General features: G+C 41.3%; 1 protein-coding gene across 3 annotated transcripts in view; it reads left to right on the top strand.

Moving 5' to 3' along the window:
- The window catches only part of setd3 (SET domain containing 3, actin histidine methyltransferase), a 152,560-nt gene that overhangs the window by 105,948 nt on the left and 19,340 nt on the right, over positions 1–27,272 (top strand). For 2 of the 3 annotated variants that reach the window (XM_077555279.1, XM_077555280.1), the window contains one exon: positions 942–1,108. In XM_077555279.1, coding sequence (XP_077411405.1) covers positions 942–1,108 — 167 coding nt within the window. Of the gene's footprint in view, positions 1–941; positions 1,109–1,441; positions 1,766–27,272 lie in introns of all 3 variants that reach the window. The other variant, XR_013290060.1, reaches the window with a different exon arrangement.

Below are 27,272 nucleotides of genomic sequence, written 5' to 3'. Positions count from 1 at the left end.
GGTATCATCTGCCTAGGGTTGATTGTTTTTTGTTGCTGCTGTTTGTTTGTTTTTTAAAGTGACAGTGTCATATTTAGTGCCATCTAGTGTTGAACTAATACGTAATTCATTCGATTTAAATACCCACTATTTATTTCAATCATATGCAAAAAAAAAAAAAAATCATCACACCAATGTACATTTTTTATATAATCGTAGGTCAGTAATTATATTACATGGCTGGGCCATCATCTTACAAGAGGCTGACATGTTTCACTGCTATCTTCCTGCTTGGGATGCTTGCTTCTAGTGTTGGACCCAATGGGTCAACCTCTGCTTACCATCCACAGTTGTGGCCTGCAAGTAGTTGTCACTGAGTCCCTTGATTCGGGCTCCCATCGCTTTTCACCTTCTGCTTTGCTCTTGCAAGCTTTTACTAGCTTCTTTATTTTTATTTTTATACTAGCTTCTCCCGCTAGTCTCTCGTTAGCCACTCCAGCCTGTATGGCTCTGACTAACTCCTGCTAGCGGCGCTTAGCTAGTTAGTTAGCTAGCCGCTCTTGTTAGCTGTCCCAGCTAAATCCGGCTCATTCATTCTTTCAGCATCTCACCCGCCAGGCTTCACACCGGCTGCCAAATCGCCGCCGCACGCTAAGATGCTCGTTCGCTCACGCAAATATCATCACGCAATAAGAATTGATGGTAGGCTTGCGAAGTGCAGTCTCTCTCTGCGTGCTTTAAAATGCAATTTCTTAGTGGTCAACTATAACTCACTGTGAATGAAGAAACACTCGCATACCTTCATTGCTCATTGAGATACAGGCTAAAGGTACCACTGTACTTAAATAAATGGCAATTGGGAGCAAAAGTAATGCCAATACATACTGTTCAGTTATATTTACTATTAAATGTGTTCTTTTAAGATGAATTGTGATTAATGTGTTCTAATTATGTCTGTGTAGATCTACATTTTTTATGGCTCAAGATCCAATGCTGACTTCTTCGTCCATAATGGCTTCTTCTTCCATGATAACATCCATGATTGGGTGAAGATCAAGCTGGGCATCAGCAAAAGTGAGAGACTGTACGCCATGAAAGCAGAGGTGCTGGCACGTGCTGGTCTCCCAGTGTACGTATAACCTGTTCTTTTTGTCTCGTTTTATTTTTATCCTAGGGTTGAGTGGCAACAAATCATAGTTGTCTATCCCCCACATTCTGCCCCTGTTAGTTGGAGTGCAGAACATAAATCAATTTTAATTGGAGGATAATCACGTTTTTGTGTCGATTTTAATTAAAATGTAGTTGTTCACTGTTGATTTTTGCACTGGTCAAAATTATAGTAATTGTAAGGTTAAGTCGGGCCTCGTCACAATAAAACACAATTGACAGCTGAAATGTATATCTATGAATTATTATTATAATTATTATTATTAACCATCCATCCATTTTCTTAACCGCTTAGTCCTCACAAGGGTCGCGGGGGGCGCTGGAGCCTATCCCAGCTGGCTTTGGGCAGTAGGGGGTACACCCTGAACTGGTTGCCAGCCAATTCAGGTCACAGAGAGACAAACAACCATCCACACTCACAATCACACCCAGGGACAATTTAGAGTGTTCAATAAACCTGACATGCATGTCTTTGGAATGTGGGAGGAAACTGGAGCATCCGGAGAAAACCCACGTGAGCACGGGGAGAACATCCAAACTCTACCCAGGAAGGCCGAAGCCCGGACTCAATCTCACGTCCTCTGCACTGGGAGGCGGACGTGCTAACCAGTCAGCCACGGTGCCACCATTATTATTATTACTATTATTATTATTATTATTATTATTGTATGATGTGTCATATTATGGAGTGAGGCATTTGTGTGACATAAATACTCACAAAAATAAATGAAAACATTCTATATAGCCTGTAAGTAATTTGTATTCCTTGGATAAAAATATAATAATAATAACAATAATAATAATAACATATTTTAAAAACATTAAAAATAACTACAGTAAATAAAACTAGAAAAATTCCCATGGAAATTTTGAATGGGACTGCTGACTCTTGTAAATGAGCTGAACAGTTTAAAATTTAAACCACTGGAATCGCTCAAGAAATGTGGAATTGCTGACTCTTGCAAGGTGGAAACACGCATGTACTTGTAGACATAGTAGTAGTAGTATAGTAGTAAGTAGTAAGCAAGTACTTGTAGTAGTAGAAGTAGTAGTAATAGTAGTACTTGTAGTAATTTTAGTAGTAGTCAATTGGCTAAGATGGCCGCCGACACGGGTGGAGAGAGTCCTTGGCGTACCTAATTAATCGGCCAAGATGGACGCCGCCCTGGGCGAGCAGAGTGGCGAGAATCCTGGGCGTACCCAATCAATTGGCCAAAATGGCCGCCGCCCTAAGCGAGCGAAGTGGCGAGAATCCTGGGCGTACCCAATCAATTGGCCAAAATGGCCGCTGCCCTGAGCGAGCGAAGTGGCGAGAATCCTTGGCGTACCTAATCAATTGGCCAAGATGGCCGCCGCCCCGGGTGGGCAGAGGGGAGAGAATCCTTGGCGTACCTAATTAATTGGCCAAGATGGCCGCCGCCCTGGGCGAGCAGAGTGGCGAGAATCCTGGGCGTACCTAAGAAATTGGCCAAGATGGCCGCCGACCCGGGTGGGCGAGGGGGAGAGAGTCCTTGCCGTACCTAATTAATTGGCCAAGATGGCCGCCGCCCTGGGTGGGCAGAGTGGCGATAATCCAGGGTGTACCTAATTAATTGGCTAAAATGGCCGCCGCCCTGGGCGAGCGAGGTGGCGAGAATCCTGGGTGTACCTAATTAATTGGCCAAGATGGCCGCCGCCCTGGGCGAGCAGAGTGGCAAGAATCCTGGGTGTACCTAATAAATTGGCCAAGATGGCCGCCGACCCGGGTGGGCGAGGGGGGAGAGTCCTTGCTGTACCTAATTAATTGGCCAAAATGCCCGCTGCCCTGGGCGAGCGGAGTGGCGAGAATCCTGGGCGTACCTAATAAATTGGCCAAGATGGCCGCCGACCCGGGTGGGCGAGGGGGAGAGAGTCCTTGCCGTACCCAATTAATTGGCCAAGATGGCCGCCCGTACATAGGCCAAGCCTTGAGTACACCAAGAAAAAAAGGGGTTGAGTTGAGATGAGCGAGATGATTGGCTGAGGCAGTTGCTATGCAGATGTGAGAGACCAGGCAGTATAGCTAAAAAAAGCACTATTTAAATAGTAGTCCATTCCATTGCCTTTAAAAAATAATAATAATAATCTTGTGTATGTTTTTTTTATTTTTATGTATTTTTTATTTTTTATTTAAATGAGCTGAACAGTATAAAATTCAAACGATTGAAATCGGTCAAGAAATGTGGAAGTTTACCATAATCGACATCAACTAAAAATATCTTACTGTCTCATTAAGAGCGCACACGCATTTGATTAGAACTTGTTGGACACACTTGAATTCACGCACCAACATTCTATTGATATTGTATGACAGACGCACACCTGCAACGAAAGCCTCTCACGACTTAACGCTTCAAGATACAGATTCAAGAAATGGCTCGTTAGAACGAAGGGTTTGGGGAACACGAGCATGTTTTCATTTTTTTAATCGGATGAAAAATGACCAAATGAGAGCAGGTTGAAATCTTATGATTTATCCAAAATGAAGAGGAAAAAGTCGCCCAAATTAACATGGAAGAGATAGGCGAGAGAGTCCAACTTCTCCTCGCTTAAAGATAAAATAAAGCTACTAAATGACACCTTAGCCAAATAAAAGTTAGTTTGTCTGAAAGTCTGGTGACGAGTTGAAGTGAAACTTTTGCAAATAGAAGTAGACTTTTCTTTTTTCCCGCCACTCTAAAGTTAATTGGTCAACAGAGTGAAATTTTTTCAAATACATTATTTGGTTCCCGGCACTGTATGGCTAATTAGTCCACTCTAACCAACGCAATACACAACAATGGGAGAAGGCTATTTGTCTGCTGTTTGCTCACTGTCTTTGAACCCGCACAGGGGGGGAGAGCTTTCATTCCTTAAAAAAGATTTCGACACTGAGCTAAAGATGGGAAAAATTCCTACAAAATAAGCTAAAATTCGTATCGGTCGGACAATGTATGCTCGCGCAGCGTGTCTTGGAAAAAGGTGCTTGATGTGTGATTCTTCCCATTCATTCCTATGGGATTTTTGGGGGGACTTTTGGGGCGTTTGCGTCGCCAAGGTAACTCGGAATTCTTAGAAGAAAAATTGCGCAGCGAGTCAGATCGAGCCGCATCGTTTGATACCTCATTTGTGTCGGTGCGATCTACGTTACGGGCTGCATTTTTGCGGAAAAATCCGTGGAAGATGATATAATAAAAACTAGAAAAATTCCCGCGGAAATTTTGAATGGGACTGCTGACTCTTGTAAATGAGCTGAACAGTTTAAAATTTAAACCACTGGAATCGCTCAAGAAATGTGGAAGTTAACCATAATCAACTGAAACTAAAAATATCTCACTGTCTCTTTAAGAAAAATGCATTTTCACGCACACACATTTGACTTTGTAAATGAGCTGAACAGTTTAAAATTTAAACGACTGGAATCGCTCAAGAAATGTGGAAGTTAACCATAATCAACATCAACTAAAAGTATTTCACTGTCCCTGAAAATGTTTTTAAAAAAAATGTAAATGAGCTGAACAGTTTAAAATTTAAACGACAAAAATCGGTCAAGAAATGTGGAAGTTAACCATAATCAACAGAAACTAAAAATATGTCACTGTCGCTTTAAGAACGCACACCCATTTTTGACTTTGAGCCATCACGCGCCCCACATTCCATTGAGATTGTATGAGAGACGCACCCCTTGAACAAAATCCTCTCACGACTTAACGGTTCAAGATACAGATTCAAGAAATGGCTCGTTAGAACGGCAAGGGTTTGGGGAACACGAGTATGTTCTCATTTTTTTGATCGGATGAAAAATGACCAAATGAGAGCAGGTTGAAAACTTATGATTTATCAGAAATGGAGAGAGGAAGGCGCCTGAAATTAACATGTACAAGACAGGCGAATTAGTCCGACTTCTCTTGCTTAAGGTGAAAATAAAGGTACTAAATGACACCTTAGCCAAATAAAAGTTAGTTTGTCTGAAAGAAGACACTCGTGACTACAAAATGTGAGAATTTGACGTCTAGTGACAAAAGATCGTTGCCATGGTGACGAGTTGAAGTGACGTCACGCACCCACATTGCATTGAGATTGAATGAGAGAAGCACCCCTTCAACAAAAGCCTCTCGCGACTTAACGGTTGAAGATACAGATTCAAGAAAGGGCTCGTTAGAACGGCAAGGGTTTGGGGAACACGAGCATGTTCTCATTTTCTTAATCGGATAAAAAATGACCAAATGAGAGCAGGTTGAAAACTTATGATTTATCAGAAATGGAGAGAGGAAGGCGCCTGAAATTAACATGGTTGAGATAGGCGAGTTGGTCCGACTTGTCCGAGCTTAAAGGGAAAATAAAGGTACTAAATGACACCTTAACCAAATAAAAGTTAGTTTGTCTGAAAGAAGACACTCGTGACTACAAAATGTGAGAATTTGACGTCTAGTGACAAAAGATCGTTGCCATGGTGACGAGTTGAAGTGACGTCACGCACCCACATTGCATTGAGATTGAATGAGAGACGCACACCTCAAAGAAGAGCCTCTCACGACTTAACGGTTGAAGATACAGATTCAAGAAATGGCTCGTTAGAACGGCAAGGGTTTGGGGAATACGAGCATGTTCTCATTTTCTTAATCGGATAAAAAATGACCAAATGAGAGCAGGTTGAAAACTTATGATTTATCAGAAATGGAGAGAGGAAGGCGCCTGAAATTAACATGTACAAGACAGGCGAATTAGTCCGACTTCTCTTGCTTAAGGTGAAAATAAAGGTACTAAATGACACCTTAGCCAAATAAAAGTTAGTTTGTCTGAAAGAAGACACTCGTGACTACAAAATGTGAGAATTTGACGTCTAGTGACAAAAGATCGTTGCCATGGTGACGAGTTGAAGTGACGTCACGCACCCACATTGCATTGAGATTGAATGAGAGAAGCACCCCTTCAACAAAAGCCTCTCGCGACTTAACGGTTGAAGATACAGATTCAAGAAAGGGCTCGTTAGAACGGCAAGGGTTTGGGGAACACGAGCATGTTCTCATTTTCTTAATCGGATAAAAAATGACCAAATGAGAGCAGGTTGAAAACTTATGATTTATCAGAAATGGAGAGAGGAAGGCGCCTGAAATTAACATGGCAGAGATAGGCGAGTTGGTCCCACTTGTCCGAGCTTAAAGGGAAAATAAAGGTACTAAATGACACCTTAACCAAATAAAAGTTAGTTTGTCTGAAAGAAGACACTCGTGACTACAAAATGTGAGAATTTGACGTCTAGTGACAAAAGATTGTGGCAGTGGTGACGAGTTGAAGTGAAATTTTTTCTAATACATTATTTGGTTCCCGGCACTGGATGGCTAATTAGCCAACAGAGTGTGTGAGAAAGCTAATTCAGCCACTGTCTTTGAACCCGAACAGGGGGGGGGGGGGCTTTCATTCCTTAAAAAAGATTTCGACACTGAGCTAAAGATGGGAAAAATTCCTACAAAATGAGCTAAAATTCGTATCGGTCGGATAACGTATGCGCGCGCAGCGTGTCTTGGAAAAAGGTGCTTGAAGTGTGATTTTTTTCCCATTCATTCCCAATGGGGAGTTAATTTGGGAGTTTTTTGGGAATAGCGTCGCCAAGGTAACTGGGAATTCTTAGAAAAATAATAGCGCAGCGAGTCAGATCGAGCCGCATCGTTTGATACCTCATTTGTGCCGGTGCGATGTACGGTACGGGCCGCATTTTAGCGGAAAAATCGTGGAATAATATATAATAACTAGAACTAGAAAAATTCCCGCGGAAATTTTGAATGGGACTGCTGACTCTTTGGTAATGAGCTGAACAGTTTAAAATTTAAACCACTGGAATCGCTCAAGAAATGTGGAAGTTAACCATAATCAACATCAACTAAAAGTATCTCACTGTCCCTGAACATGTATTTAAAAAAATGTAAATGAGCTGAACAGTTTAAAATTTAAATGACTGGAATCGGTCAAGAAATGTGGAAGTTAACCATAATCTAAAAATATGTCACTGTCACTTTAAGAGCACATACATTTTTGACTTGGAGCCGTCACGCGCCCCACATTGCATTGAGATCGCATGAGAGAAGCACCCCTTGTACAAAAGCCTCTCACGACTTAACGGTTGAAGATACAGATTCAAGAAATGGCTCGTTAGAACGGCAAGGGTTTGGGGAACACGAGCATGTTCTCATTTTCTTAATCGGATAAAAAATGACCAAATGAGAGCAGGTTGAAAACTTATGATTTATCAGAAATGGAGAGAGGAAGGCGCCTGAAATTAACATGTACAAGACAGGCGAATTAGTCCGACTTCTCTTGCTTAAGGTGAAAATAAAGGTACTAAATGACACCTTAGCCAAATAAAAGTTAGTTTGTCTGAAAGAAGACACTCGTGACTACAAAATGTGAGAATTTGACGTCTAGTGACAAAAGATCGTTGCCATGGTGACGAGTTGAAGTGACGTCACGCACCCACATTGCATTGAGATCGCATGAGAGAAGCACCCCTTGTACAAAAGCCTCTCACGACTTAACGGTTGAAGATACAGATTCAAGAAAGGGCTCGTTAGAACGGCAAGGGTTTGGGGAACACGAGCATGTTCTCCGAAATCCCTCATTGGCGCCGCTTCGCTACACCGTCGACACGCCACTCAACCCCCCCCCCCCCCCCACGTCGACGACAGACGAGACAAAAGCCTTACTGTATATTGTAGCAACGAGAGATGTACACAATTGAGATTTAGAGCCTACTCAAACTTTTCTTAGTTTTTTTTTACTGCACATTAAAACTTTAATGTAACATCTGCTAGCTCTTTGCTAGCGCTAGCAGGTGCAGCTAGCATGTAGGCTACCATCTCTAGCACTTAACTTTTCCAATCTTGTTAAAACAGCAACATAACGTTCAAACACATCAAATACGTTTCAATACATCGCCAGTATTAACGTGATGTAGTTTAGGATGGGGAAAACTTGCAAAATCACACTTATTTAGCATTATTCACCAGACTACAAACAATTGCCTTGCAACTTACCTCAGACGAGATGAAATGGGAGGAGTAGGTTCTCGAGAAACTTCTAATTGGTGTCATTAAAGCGTCTCTCATTGGCCACAGCACAGACAAGCAGAAAACGAACCAATCAGGGAAAAGAGAGAAGACTAGATCCAACTATCATCAAGATTGGTTGCATTCCATTGAGATTGTATGACAGACGCACCCCTGGAACAAAAGCCTCTCACGACTTAACTCTTCAAGATACAGATTCAAGAAATGGCTTGTTAGAACGGCAAGGGTTTGGGGAACACGAGCATGTTGTAATTTTTTTAATCGGATGAAAAATGACCAAATGAGAGCAGGTTGAAAATGTATGATTTATCCGAAATGAAGAGGAAAAAAACACCCAAATTAACATGGAAGAGATTGGCGAGAGAGTCCAATTTCTCTTCGCTTAAAGGGAAAATAAAGGTACTAAATGACACCTTAGCCAAATAAAAGTTAGTTTGTCTGAAAGAAGACACTCGTGACTACAAAATGTGAGAATTTGACGTCTAGTGACAAAAGATTGTGGCAGTGGTGACGAGTTGAAGTGAAATTTTTTCTAATACATTATTTGGTTCCCGGCACTGGATGGCTAATTAGCCAACAGAGTGTGTGAGAAAGCTAATTCAGCTACTGTCTTTGAACCCGAACAGGGGGGGGGGGCTTTCATTCCTTAAAAAAGATTTCGACACTGAGCTAAAGATGGGACAAATTCCTACAAAATGAGCTAAAATTCGTATCGGTCGGATAACGTATGCGCGCGCAGCGTGTCTTGGAAAAAGGTGCTTGAAGTGTGATTTTTTCCCATTCATTCCCAAAGGGGAGTTAATTTGGGAGTTTTTTGGGAATAGCGTCGCCAAGGTAACTGGGAATTCTTAGAAAAATAATAGCGCAGCGAGTCAGATCGAGCCGCATCGTTTGATACCTCATTTGTGCCGGTGCGATGTACGGTACGGGCCGCATTTTAGCGGAAAAATCGTGGAATAATATATAATAATAACAACAAGAAAAATAAACCACTGTCCTAGGTAGAATAACAATATGTGCCTGCTTGCTTCGCAAAGCAGTCCCATAACTAGAAAAATTCCCGCGGAAATTTTGAATGGGACTGCTGACTCTTTGGTAATGAGCTGAACAGTTTAAAATTCAAACCACTGGAATCGCTCAAGAAATGTGGAAGTTAACCATAATCAACATCAACTAAAAGTATCTCACTGTCCCTGAAAATGTATTTTAAAAAATGTAAATGAGCTGAACATTTTAAAATTTAAATGACTGGAATCGGTCAAGAAATGTGGAAGTTAACCATAATCTAAAAATATGTCACTGTCACTTTAAGAGCACATACATTTTTGACTTGGAGACGTCACGCGCCCCACATTCCATTGAGATCGCATGAGAGAAGCACCCCTTGTACAAAAGCCTCTCACGACTTAACGGTTGAAGATACAGATTCAAGAAATGGCTCGTTAGAACGGCAAGGGTTTGGGGAACACGAGCATGTTCTCATTTTCTTAATCGGATAAAAAATGACCAAATGAGAGCAGGTTGAAAACTTATGATTTATCAGAAATGGAGAGAGGAAGGCGCCTGAAATTAGCATGTACAAGACAGGCGAATTAGTCCGACTTCTCTTGCTTAAGGTGAAAATAAAGGTACTAAATGACACCTTAGCCAAATAAAAGTTAGTTTGTCTGAAAGAAGACACTCGTGACTACAAAATGTGAGAATTTGACGTCTAGTGACAAAAGATCGTTGCCATGGTGACGAGTTGAAGTGACGTCACGCACCCACATTGCATTGAGATTGAATGAGAGAAGCACCCCTTCAACAAAAGCCTCTCGCGACTTAACGGTTGAAGATACAGATTCAAGAAAGGGCTCGTTAGAACGGCAAGGGTTTGGGGAACACGAGCATGTTCTCATTTTCTTAATCGGATAAAAAATGACCAAATGAGAGCAGGTTGAAAACTTATGATTTATCAGAAATGGAGAGAGGAAGGCGCCTGAAATTAACATGTACAAGACAGGCGAATTAGTCCGACTTCTCTTGCTTAAGGTGAAAATAAAGGTACTAAATGACACCTTAGCCAAATAAAAGTTAGTTTGTCTGAAAGAAGACACTCGTGACTACAAAATGTGAGAATTTGACGTCTAGTGACAAAAGATCGTTGCCATGGTGACGAGTTGAAGTGACGTCACGCACCCACATTGCATTGAGATTGAATGAGAGAAGCACCCCTTCAACAAAAGCCTCTCGCGACTTAACGGTTGAAGATACAGATTCAAGAAAGGGCTCGTTAGAACGGCAAGGGTTTGGGGAACACGAGCATGTTCTCGTTTTCTTAATCGGATAAAAAATGACCAAATGAGAGCAGGTTGAAAACTTATGATTTATCAGAAATGGAGAGAGGAAGGCGCCTGAAATTAACATGGCAGAGATAGGCGAGTTGGTCCGACTTGTCCGAGCTTAAAGGGAAAATAAAGGTACTAAATGACACCTTAACCAAATAAAAGTTAGTTTGTCTGAAAGAAGACACTCGTGACTACAAAATGTGAGAATTTGACGTCTAGTGACAAAAGATTGTGGCAGTGGTGACGAGTTGAAGTGAATTTTTTTCTAATACATTATTTGGTTCCCGGCACTGGATGGCTAATTAGCCAACAGAGTGTGTGAGAAAGCTAATTCAGCCACTGTCTTTGAACCCGAACAGGGGGGGGGGGCTTTCATTCCTTAAAAAAGATTTCGACACTGAGCTAAAGATGGGAAAAATTCCTACAAAATGAGCTAAAATTCGTATCGGTCGGATAACGTATGCGCGCGCAGCGTGTCTTGGAAAAAGGTGCTTGAAGTGTGTTTTTTTCCCATTCATTCCCAATGGGGAGTTAATTTGGGAGTTTTTTGGGAATAGCGTCGCCAAGGTAACTGGGAATTCTTAGAAAAATAATAGCGCAGCGAGTCAGATCGAGCCGCATCGTTTGATACCTCATTTGTGCCGGTGCGATGTACGGTACGGGCCGCATTTTAGCGGAAAAATCGTGGAATAATATATAATAACTAGAAAAATTCCCGCGGAAATTTTGAATGGGACTGCTGACTCTTTGGTAATGAGCTGAACAGTTTAAAATTTAAACCACTGGAATCGGTCAAGAAATGTGGAAGTTAACCATAAACAACATCAACTAAAAGTATCTCACTGTCCCTGAAAATGTATTTAAAAAAATGTAAATGAGCTGAACAGTTTAAAATTTAAATGACTGGAATCGGTCAAGAAATGTGTAAATTAACCATAATCTAAAAATATGTCACTGTCACTTTAAGAGCGCACATCCATTTTTGACTTGGAGCCGTCACGCGCCCCACATTCCATTGAGATTGCATGAGAGAAGCACCCCTTCAACAAAAACCTCTCACGACTTAACGGTTGAAGATACAGATTCAAGAAATGACTCGTTACAACGGCAAGGGTTTGAGGAACACGAGCATGTTCTCATTTTCTTAAACGGATAAAAAATGACCAAATGAGAGCAGATTGAAAACTTATGATTTATCAGAAATGGAGAGAGCAAGGCGCCTGAAATTAACATGTAAAAGACAGGCGAATTAGTCCGACTTCTCTTGCTTAAGGTGAAAATAAAGGTACTAAATGACACCTTAGCCAAATAAAAGTTAGTTTGTCTGAAAGAAGACACTCGTGACTACAAAATGTGAGAATTTGACGTCTAGTGACAAAAGATCGTTGCCATGGTGACGAGTTGAAGTGACGTCACGCACCCACATTGCATTGAGATTGAATGAGAGACGCACACCTCAAAGAAGAGCCTCTCACGACTTAACGGTTGAAGATACAGATTCAAGAAATGGCTCGTTAGAACGGCAAGGGTTTGGGGAACACGAGCATGTTCTCATTTTCTTAATCGGATGAAAAATGACCAAATGAGAGCAGGTTGAAAACTTATGATTTATTCGAAATGAAGAGGAAGAAGTCGCCCAAATTAACATGGGAGAGATAGGCGAGAGAGTCCAACTTCTACTCGCTTAAAGGGAAAATAAAGGTACTAAATGACACCTTAACCAAATAAAAGTTAGTTTGTCTGAAAGAAGACACTCGTGACTACAAAATGTGAGAATTTGACGTCTAGTGACAAAAGATTGTGGCAGTGGTGACGAGTTGAAGTGAAATTTTTTCTAATACATTATTTGGTTCCCGGCACTGGATGGCTAATTAGCCAACAGAGTGTGTGAGAAAGCTAATTCAGCCACTGTCTTTGAACCCGAACAGGGGGGGGGGGCTTTCATTCCTTAAAAAAGATTTCGACACTGAGCTAAAGATGGGAAAAATTCCTACAAAATGAGCTAAAATTCGTATCGGTCGGATAACGTATGCGCGCGCAGCGTGTCTTGGAAAAAGGTGCTTGAAGTGTGATTTTTTTCCCATTCATTCCCAATGGGGAGTTAATTTGGGAGTTTTTTGGGAATAGCGTCGCCATGGTAACTGGGAATTCTTAGAAAAATAATAGCGCAGCGAGTCAGATCGAGCCGCATCGTTTGATACCTCATTTGTGCCGGTGCGATGTACGGTACGGGCCGCATTTTAGCGGAAAAATCGTGGAATAATATATAATAACTAGAAAAATTCCCGCGGAAATTTTGAATGGGACTGCTGACTCTTTGGTAATGAGCTGAACAGTTTAAAATTTAAACCACTGGAATCGCTCAAGAAATGTGGAAGTTAACCATAATCAACATCAACTAAAAGTATCTCACTGTCCCTGAAAAAGTATTTTAAAAAATGTAAATGAGCTGAACATTTTAAAATTTAAATGACTGGAATCGGTCAAGAAATGTGGAAGTTAACCATAATCTAAAAATATGTCACTGTCACTTTAAGAGCACATACATTTTTGACTTGGAGACGTCACGCGCCCCACATTCCATTGAGATCGCATGAGAGAAGCACCCCTTGTACAAAAGCCTCTCACGACTTAACGGTTGAAGATACAGATTCAAGAAATGGCTCGTTAGAACGGCAAGGGTTTGGGGAACACGAGCATGTTCTCATTTTCTTAATCGGATAAAAAATGACCAAATGAGAGCAGGTTGAAAACTTATGATTTATCAGAAATGGAGAGAGGAAGGCGCCTGAAATTAACATGTACAAGACAGGCGAATTAGTCCGACTTCTCTTGCTTAAGGTGAAAATAAAGGTACTAAATGACACCTTAGTCAAATAAAAGTTAGTTTGTCTGAAAGAAGACACTCGTGACTACAAAATGTGAGAATTTGACGTCTAGTGACAAAAGATCGTTGCCATGGTGACGAGTTGAAGTGACGTCACGCACCCACATTGCATTGAGATAGAATGAGAGAAGCACCCCTTCAACAAAAGCCTCTCGCGACTTAACGGTTGAAGATACAGATTCAAGAAAGGGCTCGTTAGAACGGCAAGGGTTTGGGGAACACGAGCATGTTCTCATTTTTTTAATCGGATGAAAAATGACCAAATGAGAGCAGGTTGAAAACTTATGATTTATTCGAAATGAAGAGGAAGAAGTCGCCCAAATTAACATGGGAGAGATAGGCGAGAGAGTCCAACTTCTACTCGCTTAAAGGGAAAATAAAGGTACTAAATGACACCTTAACCAAATAAAAGTTAGTTTGTCTGAAAGAAGACACTCGTGACTACAAAATGTGAGAATTTGACGTCTAGTGACAAAAGATTGTGGCAGTGGTGACGAGTTGAAGTGAATTTTTTTCTAATACATTATTTGGTTCCCGGCACTGGATGGCTAATTAGCCAACAGAGTGTGTGAGAAAGCTAATTCAGCCACTGTCTTTGAACCCGAACAGGGGGGGGGGCTTTCATTCCTTAAAAAAGATTTCGACACTGAGCTAAAGATGGGACAAATTCCTACAAAATGAGCTAAAATTCGTATCGGTCGGATAACGTATGCGCGCGCAGCGTGTCTTGGAAAAAGGTGCTTGAAGTGTGATTTTTTCCCATTCATTCCCAATGGGGAGTTAATTTGGGAGTTTTTTGGGAATAGCGTCGCCAAGGTAACTGGGAATTCTTAGAAAAATAATAGCGCAGCGAGTCAGATCGAGCCGCATCGTTTGATACCTCATTTGTGCCGGTGCGATGTACGGTACGGGCCGCATTTTAGCGGAAAAATCGTGGAATAATATATAATAATAACAACTAGAAAAATTCCCGCGGAAATTTTGAATGGGACTGCTGACTCTTTGGTAATGAGCTGAACAGTTTAAAATTTAAACCACTGGAATCGCTCAAGAAATGTGGAAGTTAACCATAATCAACATCAACTAAAAGTATCTCACTGTCCCTGAAAAAGTATTTTAAAAAATGTAAATGAGCTGAACATTTTAAAATTTAAATGACTGGAATCGGTCAAGAAATGTGGAAGTTAACCATAATCTAAAAATATGTCACTGTCACTTTAAGAGCACATACATTTTTGACTTGGAGACGTCACGCGCCCCACATTCCATTGAGATCGCATGAGAGAAGCACCCCTTGTACAAAAGCCTCTCACGACTTAACGGTTGAAGATACAGATTCAAGAAATGGCTCGTTAGAACGGCAAGGGTTTGGGGAACACGAGCATGTTCTCATTTTCTTAATCGGATAAAAAATGACCAAATGAGAGCAGGTTGAAAACTTATGATTTATCAGAAATGGAGAGAGGAAGGCGCCTGAAATTAACATGTACAAGACAGGCGAATTAGTCCGACTTCTCTTGCTTAAGGTGAAAATAAAGGTACTAAATGACACCTTAGTCAAATAAAAGTTAGTTTGTCTGAAAGAAGACACTCGTGACTACAAAATGTGAGAATTTGACGTCTAGTGACAAAAGATCGTTGCCATGGTGACGAGTTGAAGTGACGTCACGCACCCACATTGCATTGAGATAGAATGAGAGAAGCACCCCTTCAACAAAAGCCTCTCGCGACTTAACGGTTGAAGATACAGATTCAAGAAAGGGCTCGTTAGAACGGCAAGGGTTTGGGGAACACGAGCATGTTCTCATTTTTTTAATCGGATGAAAAATGACCAAATGAGAGCAGGTTGAAAACTTATGATTTATTCGAAATGAAGAGGAAGAAGTCGCCCAAATTAACATGGGAGAGATAGGCGAGAGAGTCCAACTTCTACTCGCTTAAAGGGAAAATAAAGGTACTAAATGACACCTTAACCAAATAAAAGTTAGTTTGTCTGAAAGAAGACACTCGTGACTACAAAATGTGAGAATTTGACGTCTAGTGACAAAAGATTGTGGCAGTGGTGACGAGTTGAAGTGAATTTTTTTCTAATACATTATTTGGTTCCCGGCACTGGATGGCTAATTAGCCAACAGAGTGTGTGAGAAAGCTAATTCAGCCACTGTCTTTGAACCCGAACAGGGGGGGGGGCTTTCATTCCTTAAAAAAGATTTCGACACTGAGCTAAAGATGGGACAAATTCCTACAAAATGAGCTAAAATTCGTATCGGTCGGATAACGTATGCGCGCGCAGCGTGTCTTGGAAAAAGGTGCTTGAAGTGTGATTTTTTCCCATTCATTCCCAATGGGGAGTTAATTTGGGAGTTTTTTGGGAATAGCGTCGCCAAGGTAACTGGGAATTCTTAGAAAAATAATAGCGCAGCGAGTCAGATCGAGCCGCATCGTTTGATACCTCATTTGTGCCGGTGCGATGTACGGTACGGGCCGCATTTTAGCGGAAAAATCGTGGAATAATATATAATAATAACAACAAGAAAAACTAGAAAAATTCCCGCGGAAATTTTGAATGGGACTGCTGACTCTTTGGTAATGAGCTGAACAGTTTAAAATTTAAACCACTGGAATCGCTCAAGAAATGTGGAAGTTAACCATAATCAACATCAACTAAAAGTATCTCACTGTCCCTGAACATGTATTTAAAAAAATGTAAATGAGCTGAACAGTTTAAAATTTAAATGACTGGAATCGGTCAAGAAATGTGGAAGTTAACCATAATCTAAAAATATGTCACTGTCACTTTAAGAGCACATACATTTTTGACTTGGAGCCGTCACGCGCCCCACATTGCATTGAGATCGCATGAGAGAAGCACCCCTTGTACAAAAGCCTCTCACGACTTAACGGTTGAAGATACAGATTCAAGAAATGGCTCGTTAGAACGGCAAGGGTTTGGGGAACACGAGCATGTTCTCATTTTCTTAATCGGATAAAAAATGACCAAATGAGAGCAGGTTGAAAACTTATGATTTATCAGAAATGGAGAGAGGAAGGCGCCTGAAATTAACATGTACAAGACAGGCGAATTAGTCCGACTTCTCTTGCTTAAGGTGAAAATAAAGGTACTAAATGACACCTTAGCCAAATAAAAGTTAGTTTGTCTGAAAGAAGACACTCGTGACTACAAAATGTGAGAATTTGACGTCTAGTGACAAAAGATCGTTGCCATGGTGACGAGTTGAAGTGACGTCACGCACCCACATTGCATTGAGATCGCATGAGAGAAGCACCCCTTGTACAAAAGCCTCTCACGACTTAACGGTTGAAGATACAGATTCAAGAAAGGGCTCGTTAGAACGGCAAGGGTTTGGGGAACACGAGCATGTTCTCCGAAATCCCTCATTGGCGCCGCTTCGCTACACCGTCGACACGCCACTCAACCCCCCCCCCCCCCCACGTCGACGACAGACGAGACAAAAGCCTTACTGTATATTGTAGCAACGAGAGATGTACACAATTGAGATTTAGAGCCTACTCAAACTTTTCTTAGTTTTTTTTTACTGCACATTAAAACTTTAATGTAACATCTGCTAGCTCTTTGCTAGCGCTAGCAGGTGCAGCTAGCATGTAGGCTACCATCTCTAGCACTTAACTTTTCCAATCTTGTTAAAACAGCAACATAACGTTCAAACACATCAAATACGTTTCAATACATCGCCAGTATTAACGTGATGTAGTTTAGGATGGGGAAAACTTGCAAAATCACACTTATTTAGCATTATTCACCAGACTACAAACAATTGCCTTGCAACTTACCTCAGACGAGATGAAATGGGAGGAGTAGGTTCTCGAGAAACTTCTAATTGGTGTCATTAAAGCGTCTCTCATTGGCCACAGCACAGACAAGCAGAAAACGAACCAATCAGGGAAAAGAGAGAAGACTAGATCCAACTATCATCAAGATTGGTTGCATTCCATTGAGATTGTATGACAGACGCACCCCTGGAACAAAAGCCTCTCACGACTTAACTCTTCAAGATACAGATTCAAGAAATGGCTTGTTAGAACGGCAAGGGTTTGGGGAACACGAGCATGTTGTAATTTTTTTAATCGGATGAAAAATGACCAAATGAGAGCAGGTTGAAAATGTATGATTTATCCGAAATGAAGAGGAAAAAAACACCCAAATTAACATGGAAGAGATTGGCGAGAGAGTCCAATTTCTCTTCGCTTAAAGGGAAAATAAAGGTACTAAATGACACCTTAGCCAAATAAAAGTTAGTTTGTCTGAAAGAAGACACTCGTGACTACAAAATGTGAGAATTTGACGTCTAGTGACAAAAGATTGTGGCAGTGGTGACGAGTTGAAGTGAAATTTTTTCTAATACATTATTTGGTTCCCGGCACTGGATGGCTAATTAGCCAACAGAGTGTGTGAGAAAGCTAATTCAGCTACTGTCTTTGAACCCGAACAGGGGGGGGGGCTTTCATTCCTTAAAAAAGATTTCGACACTGAGCTAAAGATGGGACAAATTCCTACAAAATGAGCTAAAATTCGTATCGGTCGGATAACGTATGCGCGCGCAGCGTGTCTTGGAAAAAGGTGCTTGAAGTGTGATTTTTTTCCCATTCATTCCCAATGGGGAGTTAATTTGGGAGTTTTTTGGGAATAGCGTCGCCAAGGTAACTGGGAATTCTTAGAAAAATAATAGCGCAGCGAGTCAGATCGAGCCGCATCGTTTGATACCTCATTTGTGCCGGTGCGATGTACGGTACGGGCCGCATTTTAGCGGAAAAATCGTGGAATAATATATAATAATAACAACAAGAAAAATAAACCACTGTCCTAGGTAGAATAACAATATGTGCCTGCTTGCTTCGCAAAGCAGTCCCATAACTAGAAAAATTCCCGCGGAAATTTTGAATGGGACTGCTGACTCTTTGGTAATGAGCTGAACAGTTTAAAATTTAAACCACTGGAATCGCTCAAGAAATGTGGAAGTTAACCATAATCAACATCAACTAAAAGTATCTCACTGTCCCTGAAAATGTATTTTAAAAAATGTAAATGAGCTGAACATTTTAAAATTTAAATGACTGGAATCGGTCAAGAAATGTGGAAGTTAACCATAATCTAAAAATATGTCACTGTCACTTTAAGAGCACATACATTTTTGACTTGGAGACGTCACGCGCCCCACATTCCATTGAGATCGCATGAGAGAAGCACCCCTTGTACAAAAGCCTCTCACGACTTAACGGTTGAAGATACAGATTCAAGAAAGGGCTCGTTAGAACGGCAAGGGTTTGGGGAACACGAGCATGTTCTCATTTTCTTAATCGGATAAAAAATGACCAAATGAGAGCAGGTTGAAAACTTATGATTTATCAGAAATGGAGAGAGGAAGGCGCCTGAAATTAACATGTACAAGACAGGCGAATTAGTCCGACTTCTCTTGCTTAAGGTGAAAATAAAGGTACTAAATGACACCTTAGCCAAATAAAAGTTAGTTTGTCTGAAAGAAGACACTCGTGACTACAAAATGTGAGAATTTGACGTCTAGTGACAAAAGATCGTTGCCATGGTGACGAGTTGAAGTGACATCACGCACCCACATTGCATTGAGATCGCATGAGAGAAGCACCCCTTGTACAAAAGCCTCTCACGACTTAACGGTTGAAGATACAGATTCAAGAAATGGCTCGTTAGAACGGCAAGGGTTTGGGGAACACGAGCATGTTCTCATTTTCTTAATCAGATAAAAAATGACCAAATGAGAGCAGGTTGAAAACTTATGATTTATCAGAAATGGAGAGAGGAAGGCGCCTGAAATTAACATGTAAAAGACAGGCGAATTAGTCCGACTTCTCTTGCTTAAGGTGAAAATAAAGGTACTAAATGACACCTTAGCCAAATAAAAGTTAGTTTGTCTGAAAGAAGACACTCGTGACTACAAAATGTGAGAATTTGACGTCTAGTGACAAAAGATCGTTGCCATGGTGACGAGTTGAAGTGACGTCACGCACCCACATTGCATTGAGATAGAATGAGAGAAGCACCCCTTCAACAAAAGCCTCTCGCGACTTAACGGTTGAAGATACAGATTCAAGAAAGGGCTCGTTAGAACGGCAAGGGTTTGGGGAACACGAGCATGTTCTCATTTTTTTAATCGGATGAAAAATGACCAAATGAGAGCAGGTTGAAAACTTATGATTTATTCGAAATGAAGAGGAAGAAGTCGCCCAAATTAACATGGGAGAGATAGGCGAGAGAGTCCAACTTCTACTCGCTTAAAGGGAAAATAAAGGTACTAAATGACACCTTAACCAAATAAAAGTTAGTTTGTCTGAAAGAAGACACTCGTGACTACAAAATGTGAGAATTTGACGTCTAGTGACAAAAGATTGTGGCAGTGGTGACGAGTTGAAGTGAAATTTTTTCTAATACATTATTTGGTTCCCGGCACTGGATGGCTAATTAGCCAACAGAGTGTGTGAGAAAGCTAATTCAGCCACTGTCTTTGAACCCGAACAGGGGGGGGGGGCTTTCATTCCTTAAAAAAGATTTCGACACTGAGCTAAAGATGGGACAAATTCCTACAAAATGAGCTAAAATTCGTATCGGTCGGATAACGTATGCGCGCGCAGCGTGTCTTGGAAAAAGGTGCTTGAAGTGTGATTTTTTCCCATTCATTCCCAATGGGGAGTTAATTTGGGAGTTTTTTGGGAATAGCGTCGCCAAGGTAACTGGGAATTCTTAGAAAAATAATAGCGCAGCGAGTCAGATCGAGCCGCATCGTTTGATACCTCATTTGTGCCGGTGCGATGTACGGTACGGGCCGCATTTTAGCGGAAAAATCGCTGGAATAATATATAATAATAATATTAACAACAAAAATAAACCACTGTCCTAGGTAGAATAACAATATGTGCCTGCTTGCTTCGCAAGCAGCTGCTCCGCAAGCAGTCCCATAATAATGACAAGAAAAATAAACCACTGTCCTAGGTAGAATAACAATATGTGCCTGCTTGCTTCGCAAAGCAGTCCCATAATAATAACAACAAAAATAAACCACTGTCCTAGGTAGAATACTAATATGTGCCTGCTTGCTTCGCAAGCAGTCCCATAATAAACCCATTTCCTAGGTAGAATAACAATATGTGCCTGCTTGCTTCACAAGCAGTCCCATAATAATAATAAGCCCATTTTTGTAGGATAGTAATATGTGCTGCTTGCTACGCTCAGCAGTCTCATAATAATAAACCTATTTCCGAGGTAGAATAACAATATGTGCCTGCTTGCTTCGCAAGCAGCTGCTCCGTAAGCAGTCCCATAACTAGAAAAATTCCCGCGGAAATTTTGAATGGGACTGCTGACTCTTGTAAATGAGCTGAACAGTTTAAAATTTAAACCACTGGAATCGCTCAAGAAATGTGGAATTGCTGACTCTTGCAAGGTGGAAACACGCATGTATGTAGTACTTGTAGACATAGTAGTAGTATAGTAGTAAGTAGTAAGCAAGTACTTGTAGTAGTAGAAGTAGTAGTATTAGTAGTACTTGTAGTAATTTTAGTAGTAGTCAATTGGCTAAGATGGCCGCCGACCCGGGTGGAGAGAGTCCTTGGCGTACCTAATTAATTGGCCAAGATGGACGCCGCCCTGGGTGGGCAGTGTGGCGAGAATCCAGGGTGTACCTAATTAATTGGCTAAAATGGCCGCCGCCCTGGGCGAGCGGAGTGGCGAGAATCCTTGGCGTACCTAATTAATTGGCCAAGATGGACGCCGCCCTGGGCGAGCAGAGTGGCGAGAATCCAGGGTGTACCTAATTAATTGGCTAAAATGGCCGCCGCCCTGGGCGAGCGGAGTGGCGAGAATCCTGGGCGTACCTAATAAATTGGCCAAGATGGTCGCCGATCCGGGTGGGCAAGGGGGAGAGAGTCCTTGCCGTATCTAATTAATTGGCCAAAATGGCCGCCGCTCTGGGCGAGCGGAGTGGCGAGAATCCTGGGCGTACCTAATAAATTCCCCCTCAGATAAGTCCAAAGATACAAAGTATATTCCATCTCACACCATTACAGTCCTCATGTAGATTTTTCATACAGGCCTCATCGACATTTGCTGCCAAATTGTAGCAGTTGCATTTTTTCTTCTCTTTTTAGGGGACCGCTTCACCGAGTTGTGCTGACATTTTGTCTTATGAGCGGTCATGTGACTGTCACATAACTAACAGCTTACTAATAGGTTATTTACGCTGCAGTTTTTTGTTGTTGTTATTTAAATGACGGTATTGAAAGTGACACTGTTGCCATTTTTGGACACTGGGATACCATATTATCGTTTTACCGCCCAACCCTAGCTACTGTACATAAAGTATTATTTATATTTACGTAAAAAATATTTAAATATTATGTATTCGGACTTTCAGTATGTCGGTGTACTGAGAGGCTGGGTGTCCCGCTCCGCCGCAAATTCATGCCAAAATTTCTAATAAACTGAACCAATCAACACTTGGGTTGAGCCAGGCGGTCACTGAAAATGGCATCTGCATTGGCTAAGCAGGATAAAGGACGCAGCAAAACGTCTCAATCGAAAATTGAATTTACACACAGATGAGTTTTTGTGAAGATACATCAAATGCTAGCACAATGACAGATGTTGAAGCTAGCGGGAGCAATGAACAAAATGCTAATCCCTTGCCCATTCTCAAAGACATTCAGGACCTAAGAACAAATTTTTGCAGAAAATTTTATGGAGTTTTGACAGTGATCGAAGGAGTAAGGAACGAAACGGGTGAATGCTTTGAGCGAGTTAAGGCCGCGGAGATTCACAATGCCGAAGCAGAGGGCACGGTGAGTAGCCTTGTCGCTAAGGTCCGCGGCCTCAGAAAGAAGAACAAGGACATGGAGGAGAAGATTGAGGACCTCGAAGCATGATCTAGAAGAACAAACCTAAGGCTGGTCAATCTCCCGGAGGGTGCAGAAGGCGCTGATGCCTGCGCTTTCCTCTAGACATGGATTCCGGAGGTACTCGGCATGACTTCGCTAAATACGAGGCTAACTATTGAACAAGCTCATCGAGTCGGACAGAGAAGAGACTCAACTGGGCCGTCAAGAGCTTTAATCTAGAATTTCTTGAACTACCGTGCCAAAATACAAGTTCTGAAAGAGCTGCGGTGAAAAAAGGAAATACCTTACAAGGACAGAACAGTGCGGTTCTATCCAGACCTGCCGGCCGGGATTCATAAGAAGCTGAAAACTGAAACAAATGAAAATAACAGCATTAGTACCTGAAAATGAAAAATAAATTAGCATATAACAATCACAAATGTAAAGAAATAACACAAACAAGGTACGCTATCAGTTAGCTTAGTTAGCAAACTCAAGTCCGCGGATGCTAACGTTTGTAGACATTTTTAGCTAACATCTTAATTCCCCAAAACTTTCGATTTAATTTATTGGCTCTGTATAGCTAACAGAAAAACACTGCTCGCCTGGTTGTGTGTCTCCATTCATTTGAATGAGAACTCGAGCTGCAGTTAAATAAATGAGGCTGAGCTCTCCATTCAGAAATAGCTTCGTGAGCCGGTCATGAAATCAAGATCGCAATATTTCATCCATTGTGGTCCATATGGGATTGTAAATATGGTTCAATGTTGCTGCGACTTGCCACCTGTGAAATGTTATGGCAGACTAGAGTCACACACACTGCAGGTGTGCAAGCTTGGACAGTTCAAATGGTCCCGCCCCCATCCCGCCTTTTGTAATGGAAATGCAATGGAGGCCGTGTCATTCTGCGCGGTGCCGTGTGGTGTGGTAGCGTGCCGTCTGACTCACCTGTTTCCTGGCCAAACATCTGCTTTCTGCTTTGGGGACATTTACTCTTATTTAGTACAAAGCCCTGTGCAAAGTTGGGTAATTATTCTTCATTAAAGTGTTCTTTGTGGTTCCAAAGGAAAGGAGGCGCAGGAGGTTTATTGCATTACAGTTAAGTTTGTGGAAGTCCTTCACCCCGCCCCGCTACTAGGCACAAAAACATATATATGTTGTCTCATTTATAGGAATCCATAACACAATTCTGATACTCGTTGCCTTTTGATCCTCCGTTTGTAACGCTGGACGGCTTTTTCTTTAGCCTTCAGGTTTAGCGATTCAGGGTAGCCCATTTCAAGACGAGGAACAAGTCAGGGTGGTTGTCGATCATGCTTTGGATCACCTGAATAAGACCGCAAAACAATATGACTCAGCGTATTTTATAATTCACAAACTCTTTTTTTTTTTTTTTTTTAAATCCTCTCCAAATAACAAATTTATAGTCACAAGTACTTACCAATAATAAAGTGAGCCTCACAAACCCGTCAGCACCAGCCGGAATCCAGGCTTTAAGCGTCAAGTTATATACCCTCCCGGCTCGCAGCCATTTCTTTCCTCTTTCGCAGCCCCTTTCGGTGGAAATGCGATAAAAACTTTTTAACAGGCCCCCGACGGGCCGTACAATTGATGGCACAACAAGAATGAACAATCTGCCTCTCTTAATTCCGAATGTGCAAAACCATCAAACTCCATGTAAAACACGTTGTTTCTTGCCACCCAGCTCCCGATTTCGCCCCGTGATGCGCGTTGCATCACGGGAAGAATCGGGAACTGGGTGGCAAACATAAACAATGAAGTCACACAAGATCTTGCTATACCGGACGCCATAACAATCACATCACTTCCTGTTTAGCTAAGTGTGTAGCATTACTTTTTCTCCCCAGAGACTCATAAGGCCAGCTATTTTTCTATTAAAAGTTTGACATGCTCTGCTTTACCCAGCGAGAACTTTGTAAAAAGTGTAATATCATCCATTCACTTAAATTAATGTCAGTTTTGCGATAATGTTTGCCGGTTAGCATAGCAAGGCTTCTACATCTTTTCCTCACTAATCACGCCTCGTAATCTGTTCGTGAGAACTTTGAACTAACTTCTAACTGAAGAAGTGCTTCTTATACGCCGCCACAGAATCTGTGATTACTAATTTAGGAGCAAAAGTGCCACGTGTTTATGTGCAGTATTAGCCAGCCGAACCTCGTTGCATTGCTGCGACGTAAGTGGTAGAACCGATCTCTCCTCGACTAACCCTAATCTGTACCCCCGCTTGTAGGTAACGTAAACATCCCAGTGAAGCTTTTGGGGGCTTTCTCCGACGTTCAATTTTCAGAAAAACTTAAAAATCTGTGTTTTAATGATGCTAAAACTGCATATTTAGACCCGCAAACTCTTTCACACAGCTGTCACTATTTCAATGAGCCGAAAGGAGTACCCAGCATGCTTTGAGGTGGGCTTAAAAAAACAAAACAATTTATGTAACACTGTATTTTTATAGGTGCACTGTATTATAAGGCGCAGTCACAGTTACTGGTGCTATTTCTGTGTTTAACACACCCATAAGGCGCACTGCACTATTGGGTGCACGCACGGTTAAACATACACTAGCTCAAAACATATGATAGCATGCTATTATGCTAAAACATATGCTAGTGCTAGCGCATGTTCTTAAAAAGGCAGCGAACGGAACAAAACTGAGTTCGGTTGAAGCAACAATGTAAACAGTGAGTTCAGTTGTACTTGAAGTATATAACAATGTACTCACGTTGCTTTTGATTAATCCTTATCCACAAATCAGTCGTAGTCCTTATGATCTGCTGTATCAGAAACAAACAACTGGGCAATTTCTCCATCAAACACGCCAGGCTCCGTCTCATTGTGAGTCAGTCTCATTGTCGTGTCCTTGGAAACTATGCTTTTGCGTTCGCCCAAGCACTCACGATTCATTGACAAATTGTGGCATAACTTGCGCGGTGCTGCCTCCCAGTCTTGGTAAAGCCGTGTTCGCCAGCTTCCCAGAATGATAGCAAGCTCTGCGTTCATTTGCCAGACTTTATTTTTCACAGCGGCTGAGAGATGTACGCATTTGAGTCACTTAGATAAGGAAGTAAAGGTGATGCGTGGGAAAAAAAATATTTGGTGTGTTTAGTATGTGGTGTGATGTGTTTAGCTACACTGTGTAGACTTGCACTACTTCAAAGTGACTTTTGCGATGTCTGTTGCTGTAAGTGCATGTTGTTCAATAAAGCATTTTGTATGTTCCATAACAAAAAGTTACTCTTGTTTTGTTGTTTTGGGTTAGGGTTAAATACTCTACTATATTATATCATTAGTAAAACATTTCAAATTCAAGGTTATGTCCAGTGGGTTAGAAATTAAATTGACATATTGGAACTGCAGGCGGTTGCAAAAACGTAAACAACTAACACAAGCAATGAGAAGATTTACAGTCTAAAATAATTGTTCTCCAAGAAACTCACCTGACAGTAGGAGAGGAACCAAAAAGGAAGGGACTGGTATAGTCGGCTCCTTTCTCAAGCCAGGCAATAATATTAAGCCCTGGGGCAGGCTGACGGAAGCGTGGCTGCCAGTGTGCGCCTACGCCCCCCCGACCACCACCAAACATTCGCACCTTCCATACACCAGTGTGAGTAGCACTGGAGCAAGAGGTGTCATGACACTTACATGGGTACATTTTGATAATCCAGGGCCCTCTTCGGTCTTAATGCCTTATTTTTGGTCAACATTTATGCACCAAGCCATGTTGATCCAAACTTCTTCAGCAATTTGTTCCTCACTTTGTCAACATTAAATTTGTTTTAAAGTTTTTTTGGAAAACAGATAGACAATTATTTCACAATTAACACTGAGACATCAGCAAGTGTTAGATGGGAGGCCTTTAAAGCCTTTTTCAGAGGCCAGGTAATTAATTTCACTCGCTCTAAATTTAAAAATGCTATACGAAACATCAAACTGTTGGAGGCAAAAAGTAAAACATTGCAGGATATATATTTCAACAATCCTTACCCTAAAGGCCTAGATACACCAATCCGACGTCGGCCAAATGTGACTAACTTACAGAGAGGCACAAGACAAGGATGCCCACTATCCCCTTTATTATTTGCAATATTTATTGAGCCACTTGCATTAGCCATACGCCAGGAAAGAAGGATTCAAGGAATTCACTCTGGGGTAACAGAACATAAAATTAATCTATATGCCGATGACATCTTACTTTATTTAGAAAAGCCAGCTACTTCGCTAGGGGAAGTATTTAATTTAATAACTAAATTCTCACAGTTATCAGATTATTCTATTAACTGGACAAAATCAACACTTCTACCTATTACAGAAAATTCATGGAACCCTGCAAGCCAGGACCCACACTACTCATTTCCTATAGGTAATTTAAAATACTTAGGCATAAAAATCTCACCTAAATTAACTGATTTAATTCATTTAAACTTTTCTCCACTTCTGGATAACATTTATAGTGACTTGGAGCGCTGGAATAATCTTCCTATTTCTCTAATAGGACGAATAGCCACCATTAAAATGAAAGTTTTACCTAAAATAAACTATTTTTTCTCAATGATTCCATTTAAACCTACGGCTAAATGGTTCCAGGTTCGACTCAGCCGTAACAAAATTTTACTGGAATAAAAAAAAAGCAAAATTAGTCTCTCTCTTCAGAAAAGCAAATCCAAAGGTGGTCTAGAGGCACCAAATTTTATGTACTACTATATAGCTAACCAGCTACAATATATCGGTCTATGGGCACAACCCAACAGAGACACTAACTGTAGGTTGGAACTAGAACAGAAGGATTGTAATAACCTCAGACTTCGAGATTTACTCTTTATTACAACATCGATTAAGCGTCATAATTGTTTTAAAAACCCAATGATTTCCGCCACCGTGACTGCCTGGTGGAAGGCACTAGAATTGACAAAAGCCCAAGTGGAGCCCTGTGGACTTTCTCCCCTATGG

The sequence above is a fragment of the Vanacampus margaritifer genome, chromosome 1 (assembly GCF_051991255.1).
Source record: "Vanacampus margaritifer isolate UIUO_Vmar chromosome 1, RoL_Vmar_1.0, whole genome shotgun sequence".
Lineage (NCBI taxonomy): Eukaryota > Metazoa > Chordata > Actinopteri > Syngnathiformes > Syngnathidae > Vanacampus > Vanacampus margaritifer.
Note: the sequence above shows the minus strand (reverse complement) of the source record. Positions and strands in the feature narration are given on the sequence as shown.